The sequence below is a fragment of the Mercurialis annua genome, linkage group LG3 (assembly GCF_937616625.2).
Source record: "Mercurialis annua linkage group LG3, ddMerAnnu1.2, whole genome shotgun sequence".
NCBI lineage: Eukaryota > Viridiplantae > Streptophyta > Magnoliopsida > Malpighiales > Euphorbiaceae > Mercurialis > Mercurialis annua.
This window is the reverse complement of record NC_065572.1, coordinates 10,887,199-10,899,496: the sequence shown is the minus strand read 5'-3', so window position 1 is coordinate 10,899,496 and position 12,298 is coordinate 10,887,199. Positions and strand designations below refer to the sequence as shown.

Genomic DNA, 12,298 nt, shown 5'->3' with positions numbered 1-12,298 from the left:
TGATAAGTTATTTGATTTATCAATTGTGTTATTTTGCTTTGACAAATTCAAAATGTTCTTGGGCTTGTTTGAAATTTCTTAATTGTAGTAACCGCTTATGGTGAAGTAGAGAAGGTGGAATTTAATTGTTAGTCTAATTTATTGAAGGTGCAAGAAAATACTAGTAAAGGGGAAGAATGTTTGGATTATTTCTAAAGTTCTAATTAGTTTAGAATTTTAATTTATCCTAATATGTGTTGATATTGATTATGTCGGTCTTTGTATAGGAAAACAAAGTCTAATTTTATTATAATTTTGACTACTTGTTCCTTTGATCTAATTTAAACTCTATACATGGACAAGTTCCATGACTTGTAGAATTTAAGAGTGTGAGGCAAATTAGTACGTTTAAAATATTATTTAGATTTATTGTTGAGTTTGGGTATTAAAAAATTTCTACCTTTCTTTTTTAATCTTCTCTATTAGTGAATAAAACTTATTCTTTCGCCCGTGGATTAGTCTTTGACGAATCAGGTAAATCTTATATTTATTTAATTCGATACTACATTTTTTTCATAAGTTGATTTTCTAATTAATTTTCTGTTATTACACTGCAACTAATCTCATAACAATATAAAAATAAAAATAAAATATTTTTAATTGATTGAAGTAACTAAAAGTAAATTTATTTGACCGCGAATTGCAAATTCAGATTAACCTTTGCTCAAGGATATAACCCTCTATGTTTATATACTATTATATTGTCTGCAGGTAGGAATTTATTTATGTTTATTCGCCTTTTGTTCCTTGGCCCTCGCTTGAAGAGATGATAAGTGGTATTGTCCCACAAGAATGGAAACCGAAATTTGTTTATGATTATGGCAAGAGAAACAATATTTACTCAAAACTGAAAAAGAATTGGAAACCAAGATGATCATTTACAGTTCTGACTATCCAAATCACATCTACTCTTAAAAAACTTGCATAATATGACATACACCAGCATGCTCAATGCACTTAAGATTGCAAGAAGCCCGTAATACTTGTCGAGTCGAGCTTCTCTCATGTCATCGTTAAACCAGCCCTGTCTCCCTCTCGATCGAGTACAAACTTCTACTAGCGTGATCAGAAAGGCACTCAAGAAGCTTCCGAATCCGAACACGCTAGTATACAGTGCGATTCCCATAGTCTTCATTCTGACAGGAACTTCAGTATAGAAAAACTCTTGCATTCCGACAACGGTGAATATGTCGGAAATTCCAAGCAGAATGTATTGAGGTAGTAGCCAGAATATGCTTAATGGTACTGTTTCAGAACGTTTAGGCATCGTCTGGCTGATTACAAGTCGTTTTCTTTCAACCAATGCTGCTATGATCATTGCTATGATCGACAGGAACATTCCGATTCCCATTCTTTGCATCACGGTGACACCCTTTTCGTCGCGTGTAACCAGCTTTATGATTGGAATAAAGATTTTATCATATAATGGCATCAGGAGGATTATAGATACCGTAATAGCACTCTGTAATGTAGCAGGAGGAATCTTGAATTTTGCGCCAATGCTCCGCTCCATTGTCACACCTTGTTTGGTAAAGAAAGTTGCAGGCAGTTGAAAAATGACAGCAAACATTAACAGCATTGTCCATATAGGAATTAGCCTCAGTACTGCTTTCGCATTTTCGACAAGGCAAGTTCCACTTCTGGAGCTGGTTTTATTCAGGCAGCAATTCACATTGTCTGAATTGTACGGACAAAGCGGATTTTCCTGAAGCCTGAAATTAAAATTTTAACATCAGAATTTATAAACATCCCCTCGAGTTTCCCATCACTACTACATAATATGTCGATGACAATACCAGTTTAGTAACAGTTTTAAAACTGTTGCAATAGTAAATATTTGTCATCTTGGCTCGAGATATAGATACATAAAATACTTTTCCCTAGCAAATTTAAGTTCATGGCGGAGGATCTAAGATAACGATTTTAGCACATTTAGCAACAGTTTACTTAATATTACGGATAATAAATGATAATTCCTTAGACAATAAAAAGGAAAACTTACTCTAGCTCAACAACTTCCGAGTTTTTACTTGATAAGGTGATTCTGCAGCCGCCTAGTCTCAATGCAAGTTCTTTAACAGCTCGAACGATATTCTTAAAGGACTTTTCGCGGTTGTTTTCATCCTCTTTATATGCATAAATTCGACTTCCGCAACAGAATAACATAATCGAAGAAAGCATAGCGATTGTCGGGATGGCGAATCCGAGTGGCCAGCCGAATGTGTCTTGGATATAAGACATGACTGTAACACCTAAAAGACTACCACCACAAACACCAAAATACCACCATTGGAAAAATAAGCTCTTTTTATTTGGTTTCTTGTCATGTTTTGAAGTTGGTAGTTCATCATCGTATTCGAGTTGATCTGCTCCGAAAGCTTGTAAAGATGGATTGTATCCACCTTGGCCCAGTGAGATTAGAGCAAGGGAGCAGTACAAGAATGAAGAACCTAGCTTGTTGGTTGAATGCCATTCCCATGTCAATGATGTTGATGTCAATGCCAATAGTCCCTGAAAAAACAGAAAATTAAATAAATTATATGAAAAATCCGTGAAAAAAAAATAGCAAAATGAATTTATCTATCCACGACTTTAGTTCGTTTGTCAAATAGATCATAATCTTTAAATCTCATCAGTTTGTTTCATTTTTTTTTCCGATCTTTACCAAACATAATCATGACTCGCTTAGAAGTGATGTGGTATAATATTGTACGTTTATGTGTACATAATTTAGCCTACTTGGTGTATACAACGGCAATGCGCTACTTGCGCTTCAAACAAGTTGTATATATATTTGGCGAAAATCGAAAAGCTTATGGATTAAACTGGTAAAATTTAAAAATTATGGTACGTTTGGAAAACGAGCTGAAGTTGTAAGAAGATAAGCTTATTTTTTTCCAAAACAAAATATATGTTAAAACAGAGCTACACTTATTTTAGTTATGAGTCATTTTGTTTTACTAATTGTCTTGTATAGTCAATAAAAATTAACCCATATGCTACCATTTGAATCTATTTCAATGTTTTTCATATAGGATTATTCATTTGTTATATTTTGATTACCGAATTTTCATTTTTCCAACAACAGCGGAAAGTTATTCAATCAATTTGACCAATAATCACATTGCCAACAGATTATCTATGTGGCAAAGTTTGATACCAATCAATTTGTCAGCCATCGTAAATAATTATTAAACAGAATTAATTTGATAGCTTTGTATTATTGAAAAATTAAAGTTCAATTACGAAAATATAATAAATAAAACATCGATAGATATTTTATAGAAAATGTACTATTTTAGTAACTGAAAAAATATTTAACCAATGATACTACAAACTATATATATTAAATTCTGATATTAATCATGTGAAAGTAACACCAACTACAGACAAAAGGTATAACATCAAATTAATCATTAAAACTCGACTCAGTCTTTATCAAAATTTATGTCCCAGCTACCAAATATTTCTCCTAGTAAGATACTGATATGAAGCTTACTGATTCCTTATTCAACAAATATTTAGCTATATCCCAAAAATGGAATGGTTATGCAACTGTTACTATCACTGATAACTGAACTTTTTTACATTTATTTGTAATATAACAATTTAGGTCCATAATTATCTATATGATAAGAAAAATGAAATTCAATGTTACAAAAATAATTATTGACCTGAATTGCTAATTTACTAGAATAACCTTCTATATAAACTCAATAATGTTAGGGATTCCAGACTATTGCTTTTCTTTTTTCACTACCGCGCCCGAATTTTAACTCGTTTTAATTTTGTAATAAACCTTTTTTAATCTAGTTATTAAATTTTAATTTTGTTGACGGAAAATTTTCCAGCAAAAATGGATACGTGGCAGCTGAAGTTTACATTTTTTTTGCTTGAAAACTTGTCATGGATATATAATTTGGCGTAAAAACCTCCTACTGAAATAAAATTATGCATGTGACAAGTTTTTATAAAAATATAAGTAAAAAGGATTGTCACCTGAAAATATGACCGCCGCGTATGCATTTTGGCAGGAAAAATCTATTTTAATAAAATTTAATAATTAAAATGAAACGAATCAAACTTCAATCACCAAATTTTATAAAACGAATCGAAGTTCGATATAGCGATAGTTTAAGTACTCGTATAATCGATTACGAATAACAATCGTTCTCTAAAAATTAAATTGATGAAAAAATTAGCAGGATGAACATACCAAAAGATAAAGGAAAGAAGAAGCAAGAATGGTGGGAGATTTATCCCAGCAAGAATCTGCAAGTGAAGCAACTAAAAGAGGCAACATAGATGTAAATCCACACCAATTATTCACTGTTTTTGCTGCTTCTGAATTCCTCATTTTCACCACATCTGTTAAATATGTCACCAAATTTGATGCCACCCCTTTGAATGCAAATCTCTCCATTCCAGCCAACACTATACATATATTTCATATATCAAAATCTTAAAAATCACAAAAAAATTACAAAAATACCATTAAAATATTTAATCTAAATTAAAGATGATCAATCAAGTACCTATGAGAAGAAAACATGACTTGTTCAGTCCTTTTGTTGATCTAATCTCTCCTAATTCTCCAGCCATAGCCAAACTAAAAAAATTATTTCAAAGAAAGAAAAATAAAAGTATGTGAGTTAAGAGAAATGACAAAAGGTTCACATATTTTCTGTTACTTCCAACTTTAAATTTCCTTTGCTAACAAACAGTGCTTCTAACATCCTTTATATATAATGATGTACACTAGACAATCACTACAAAATAAAAACCACCCACATAGTTTTATAACTTTTTTAATTGAATAAAAATTTAAATAACCATCTTAATTATTTAAAACATTACATTAAAAAGGTTAAATTATGGATTTGTAAAGTTATTTTTCCTATACGTGACACTTGTTTGCTTATAAACAACTTCTTTTAATTAAGAAAACAAAAAAGAAATCAAAAGCTATCCCCACTTTCTTTTCTTATTTAAATTTTAAACACCATTTTTAGATTTTCAAGATTAAATATGTCGACATGCAGTGGTATTTTATACGTCTCTTAATTTTAATTAACGCATGCATAGGATTGCTGCCACGGATGCTACTGCGTGGCAGTTTGGATACGTGGCATTTTATTGTTTCTGCCACATCATAATTAATGGTCATTCAACTAAATTTGCCACATCATAATTAAGACTTTTTATAAGTAGATATTGCAAAATGATAGTAGGACTTATCCTGGGTTTTACTGTTCATTTTTAATTGGACAGCAACATAAATTATGATCGCTAAGCTATAATTATTGGTCAGTTTAGTGGGTTCCAATCATTAGAAATTTAGAAAATTGTGAATTTGACCAAACTAAAACAGGAGCTTAATTTACTCTCTTTTTTTATTAACATTTAATAAAATAAAAAATTTAAAAATTTAAAAATTGTATTCTATACAGAATAATACGTATTTTATTATTTAATAATTAATAAAAATCAAAAAAATGTTTTACATTAATATTAATTAGTAAATTATATTTTTAAAAGACTAGTTTTGCATTACGTGCTATGCACGTGGCTCGTAACGTAACTCCTCAATGAACATATTAGTAAATTTATTATAGTTATATTAATTTTTTTATTTATAATTAATATTAAATTAGTTAAGATTTTTTGTAAAAGTAAATACAATATATTCGATTTAAATTTTTTATTTTCATACTGAATTTATTCTTCTTTTGGTTTTATAATAACCATTATTAAATAATTAATTTAATTTTATTAATAATATTTTTAAAAATAACAAGATAAAAATTTAAATAATAATATTAACCAAATACAGTATTTTAATTTTGTAGTTCAATCAAACTAAAAGATAGGTATTCCTACTAATTTGGAGATATTTGGAGATAATTTAGCTACCTATTCCAATTAGCACTTTAATTACAATAGTGATTAATTAAATAACTAATTAGTTAATGACTATAAAATATTTATTTAGTAGTAAACTGAAAAGAATTGTTCAGTAAATTTGCTTGTTCTCCATCTGTACTTTTATATATAGTATAGATATAGATAAGTTTATATATACTCTCTCTCTCTCTAATATATACTATTACTCACTAACTATTTAAATGAATCATAATTAAACTATTGTTCATATCTTTTTCATTAAAATACTAAAATAAAGATATTACTAAGGTGGCTGAACTATTCATGGAAGGAGGGCGGTGGCTCCTCCTTCCGTGGAAGGAGGACGGCGGCGGACGGCAGTTTTATCAGGATTTTTAATTTTTATGTAAATTATTATTATTAGTTGATTTTTTTTAAAAGAGATGGTGTTTTTGTAAATTAATAATATTTATGTCTAATTAGAATATATGTTAAAAATGAAGGACTATTTTAACTTTCTTTTAGAAAAAAAAATATCAATTTAGTGTTTCAGGGTAGAGGTGAAAACGAAAAACCCGAAATAGGATATAATTGAAAATTTTCCTAAATCGAAGTATACACGAATAAAAAGTTCAACGTGCATGTTTTTAAATAATTAGACCTTATAGAAATAATAACTTGCTAATTAATTTCTTGGACATCAACTTCTCTCTTCCCTTGGATGTTTATTTTGTCAAATACTATGAATTAGGCTACAGTCCAGCACCCTACTGGCTTCATTCGGGGCTGGAATTCAGCAGCCCCTCCAAGAGCCAAACTTTTTTTATAGCCTTACATGGTCAAGATCCAACGCTTACGTTCTTAGGATGATTTGGGAAATGTCTAAGTGCTTTGAGGATTTTTTTGAATAATATATTAAACTAATTCTAAAGATAACTAAGAAAATCTTTGGATTATGCTTTGGATTGTTTTTTATATGGATTATTTATAAAGAAAGAAAGAGAATTTCAACAAAAGCATTCAACATCATGAAAATCTTTTACTATTGTTTTATGAAGGGTGTTTATATTTTAGATTTATAGCAATAGTTTTTTCCTGTTCTGATTTGAATTTCTTTAAAGCCTCGCATTGTATTTTATTTATTTATTTTTATAATTTCTTCTTCAAAATTGTAGCTTTATATGTGCGTAAACTCTTCGGGTGGTAAAATTTGCCACTTTTTGTAGCTTTTAATACAATTTGGATTCGTAAAAAATTAATAAATTTTTAATATACCATTTATATTAATTATTAGAGATTTTAATTTATATAACTAATTTATAATAATATTGACTAATATTTTTATTGAAAATTTATTATAATAATTGCAAACTTGTTATATTTCTTGTTGTGATAGATTTTAAATTATTATTGTAAGTTTTACTAATTTTTTTATAAAATTAAACTTTTATTACTTCCATGACAATCAAAATTCCAAACTCTAAATTAGTCAATAGAAATTTCTTACTATTGGAATATACCTAGAATTCTAATTCCTATTTGTATTAGGACTCTATTGTGGAGTATTTGGGTGAAGGATAACTTTATTGTCATTAGGCAATTATGAAGTATAAATCCAATTAGGATTAATATTCCTAATGTCATATAGACTATTTATTCACTATATATAGCCTACCTTGTTCACCTTTTAGAAGACACCAAAAACCGAACACACAATGTAGACATTGATGTGAATAAGGGGAAAAGGGGGTGTGTGTGATGTGAGGAATATAAGTTAATTCTTACCCTTTTGGGTTACTTCTTGTAGAGAGAGAAACACTTTGTGGGTTATTCTTCTAAGGGCATATTTACTAGAGATGTTCTCTATTTGGTGATTCTCCACAAATTTTGTACTCCTTTTGATGATTAGTGGATGGTTCGAATCTTTTGCCCGTGGATGTACGCTTTAAAGCAGAACCACGTAAAACTCTTGTGTTATTTATTATTTTGCTATATTGTTGTTTGTTGATCAAATCCATAATTAAATACCTACCAATGGTTTCGATTCCGCTGCGCATACCAATCCGGTCAAGAACCGGTCATGACAATTGGTATCAAAGATTCAACAATCGGTATCAATGTTACAACACTTAACACTTCAAAGAACTGTAAATATACAGTTTTTTTATCATAAAAACCACTGAATGTCGACAAGGTGATGATAAACCTACTCTTTTTGGGGGAAAACGTAGAAATAATCTTTAATTTGTTATAAGATGTCATCAGAATGACAACTTTTCTTCAGTTTTCTTTTATCTGATCGAAGCAAAAACTGATCAGAATCCCAAATATCAAAAAAAAGTACATATAAAAAGATAAAAAAGATAAAAGATAAAAGCCACCGGATTAGAAAATATTTATGTTGATGAATGGTGTCAAAAATACGAGAAATTCTTATGCTTTACAATTACGACATCTATAAAACTAGACAAATGGTAAAACATATACGTAACTTACTATGTAGCTAATAGCTTCTAATTTAGCAAAAGTTAATTTCAGTCTTTAACTTTTTGAGATAGACTTGTCTAATTTGAATTTAAGTCTATTTAAATAATTCAGTTCCTAATCTTTAAAAGGTTAGTTATAAATAAATATATGAAATTTACCGTTATTTGTAACCACAATATAAACTTTATAAAATGACAAATTCAAATATCAATTTTCACTTTTAAGCAAATTGAAACACCTTTTATTTTTTGATATAAATCTGCTGAGTTAGAAGGCGGAATTGTCATGTAAGTCGACATGTGTGAAAATAACCAGTGTTTTGATTTTTTTTAAATGTGAAAGTTAGCGTCTGATTTTGCCAAATTTCAAAATTCATTGTAATTATAAATTACGCTAAAATTCGCGATTCAATTTGCAATATGTTAGCCTATATGGTAATTACTGAAATCCAGTGTATCAATTCCGGCTTCCAACTCAACAATTTTACTTCGAAAAACAAACAGTGTTTTGATTTGACAAAAAATAAAAATTAATTCCCTAATTTTCCAAGTTTAAGTGTTCTTGTTGTAGTTGTAAAATCACTCTAAAATTCGTGATTCAATTTGTAAACCCTTCAGTGAAATAACCAATTATAATTATATAAATATTCAGTATAAAATAAAATATATTTATCTACCCACAATATTAACATGTTTACTAAATATATCATTTATTAATTTATATTAAATTTAAAACGAGACAAATATATTCCGTAAAAATTTCACATTGTTTGAGAAAGTTTATTTTTGTGAGCTCATATTGTTGAACTTTAAAATTTGAATTTGATCTGAGTATCCATTTTTGCTTAGAGGTTATATTCTAATCGAGTCACAAGCCGCGTGCACCATCTATCCGGCTGGCTAACTGGTCTGGTTCAGATAAGGCGCTTATTATTATTGTTTTTAATTTTTAGTCAAATAAAACGTCCCTTAACTTTCAGCCACTAATGTTACTATAATTATTACCGTTATTAATTTGTATTTTCATTTTTTACTAATGCATGTTTTTAACAATTTTTTTAAAACATAAACTCTCTCTAAATACTATCATTCTTAATTCTTGTCATATAAGCGCGAGCACGTATTGACCAATTTTGTATATGTGAATGTATTGTATCTCATCATGTCACTAGATTTGATAAAAGTAAAGATGATAATGTATATAATAAAGTTTAAAGATTATAATATATATAATAAATAAATTAAAATGTGAGTAGAGAAATGTATCTAATATAAATATAAATATATTAAAATGGACAACTAAAAATTTAAAACAAACATAAAAATAGTATTGAATTGGCATAAAATATTAAATAAAATATCTTTATATTTATTTTTCATATTCTAAAAACACAAAAGTAAATGTGTTTAAATTGAAAAATTAAAATGATTCCTTGCTGGTTTTTTATTTTGTATTAATACCAAAGAAAACAGCAAACACACAAAATACACATGCAAACACACATAACCCACACGCATTAGCACTAAACAGTTTTGGGAATGAAAAATTTGTCTCTAGTTTTTATACCTTTTTTATACTCATAATGAACACACTATACACTGTTAGATCATTTCAGTGGCATTCTGATATGGATATCACTCACTTATTGCAAATCCAATCAGCCTCTCAAATGTTTAGTGCTGCGACTGAACCAAATGATAAAAAAAATTATTTGTACCAATGTCGCATAACTCAAATGTTATAAACGCTGAGATGTATCAATAAATTACAATTTGAATATTATAAACGCTGTTGCGTAAACTGTTAGATCGTAAATTTAAATTTTCTTACAAGCGCTCCCTTCTAAGTATCAAAAGAAAATTCAAATTTTGAATATATTTATATTTATATTTATAAAAGATCGATATACTCTCTTCTAATTTAGTTTTAAATTATATAATTTTAAATTAAATATTGTTTAATTTATAATAAAAAAAATTAAGATTTTTTCTTTTAAATTAAATAGTATTTAATAAATTTTAAATTTATTTTAATTACAATTTACTATTTCTTAAACTTATTTGCGAATATACTACAAAAGTTTAAAAATCACACATAATTTAAAAATTTATGTTTTTGACTTTATTTTGATTTTTATTTATAATCTTTTGCATTTAAAAGAACACCTGAAAAACACTTAACATAGATTTTTCAGGTCGCCAGAATTTGGCAAAAAACATTCCGACCGACGGCGGTCAACACAGGTCAACCGGCACAGTCAATCAGTACAACTAACAATGATCAACACGTGTTATATACACTCTTGACCCATGAATTATTGATTTTATGTGCTTTCTTGAATGAGTATTTTCTAAGAGTTTTTTAACTGTACCATAAATGTTTCTGTGGCGTTTTTTTATTTTTCCCGTCTTTTTTCACTGTTTTTTCAGTGTTTAATTAGTTTTTTTATATATTTTATATGTTTTTTATTTTAATTATTTGGAAGCTTTATTGGTATTTTTTTGGATCCTTTTATGTCTGTTTTTGTTTTTTCCGGTATTTATAAAAAAAAAAATTATACCTCAAAATTTTTTGAGTACTTGCCCAGTGTTTTTGTAAATATTATTTTCGGTATTGGCAAAACAAATTCTAACGTTTTACTTTTGCAGTGATTTAAATCTAATATTCAAAACGTTACAAAACAAATTCTACCCTTTCTAATTTTTCATTTTGTAGCCTAATTTCGAATTCAAATCATTTTGCCATCTTTTTTAAGCTATATAGAGTAAAAACACGAAAAATTAGGATGTTATTTATAACGTTTTCAAAATGTTTGGATTTAATATGCCAATATATGTATTTAAAATGGTTGTCACGTATGCAAATAATTCCCGAGAAACGGTTTTGACTATAAAAAATAAAAAATGAAAAGATTGGGATTTGTTTTGCCAAATTTTGAACATCAAACTTTTTTTATGAATATGTATATTAAAAGTCACAAAAAGTGGCAGAACCCAGACTCTAGATTTTCACACAAGAAGTGACACACACAAACAGGAACACTAAAAGCTACGATTTAGAGAATAAGCAAAACAATTACAGATCTGAGTATAATATACAATGAGGATTTTTTAAAAGAGAAGATTATAAAACTATACAAAAAATCAACAAAATTTACAAAAATGCTAACCAAACTCATTTATTACACTAGCACCTAAAAATTTAAAAAATTTACATTTTATATCTAACCACTAAATAAGAGACACATGTCTTACTCAAATAACAAAAAAGACATCAAAAAGCTGTTAAAACGCGTCAGAAGCGCGTCTGACGCGCGTCTTACACGTGCTTCTGACGCGCGTCAGCATGGGTCAACATTTCAAAAAAAATATTTGAATATGTATCATTTATGTATCTTTTATGTATCAGCAATGTATCAAACACGTATTTAACTATTATTTTTCTATATTTATAAAACAAATATGAATATAAATTTATACACTTATATTATTTATATGTATTAGTAATGTGTCTATAAGTTGTATGTATAACATATTTTAAATTAAAGATACATGTAGCATATACTTTGATTGAAATTCACGCATCAATAACATCTTAGTTTGTTACTCGATATAAACATTATTATATACATGATATATACACACAAAAAAGAACTAATAACAATATTATCCATTTCATCAAATTAGTCTCTATATATCTGAAAATTCATAAGAAAAATTTATAATTTTTTACATTTTTTTTGTTTTACATATGAAAATCAATTTCAAAAACAACTCTGATATATATCAGATACATTTCAAAAAAATTAAATACACTATTGAGCCATCAAATATACAAAAAGAAAACAGAGAAAAAAGTTCAGCAAATAATAACATGTTAATAAAAATCA

The 12,298-nt window shown here is 28.0% G+C and overlaps 1 protein-coding gene across 1 annotated transcript; it reads right to left on the bottom strand.

Annotated features, from left to right (window-relative positions):
- Positions 1-875: 875 nt before the first annotated feature.
- On the bottom strand, positions 876-4,769 carry LOC126671255 (protein NRT1/ PTR FAMILY 5.8). The gene is made up of 4 exons (XM_050365013.2): positions 4,575-4,769; positions 4,256-4,473; positions 2,042-2,550; positions 876-1,751 (listed from the first exon to the last, which is right to left on the bottom strand). The coding sequence occupies exons 1-4, from the start codon at positions 4,639-4,641 to the stop codon at positions 914-916; spliced, it is 1,632 nt and encodes a 543-aa protein (XP_050220970.1). The 5' UTR covers positions 4,642-4,769; the 3' UTR covers positions 876-913.
- Positions 4,770-12,298: the final 7,529 nt, after the last annotated feature.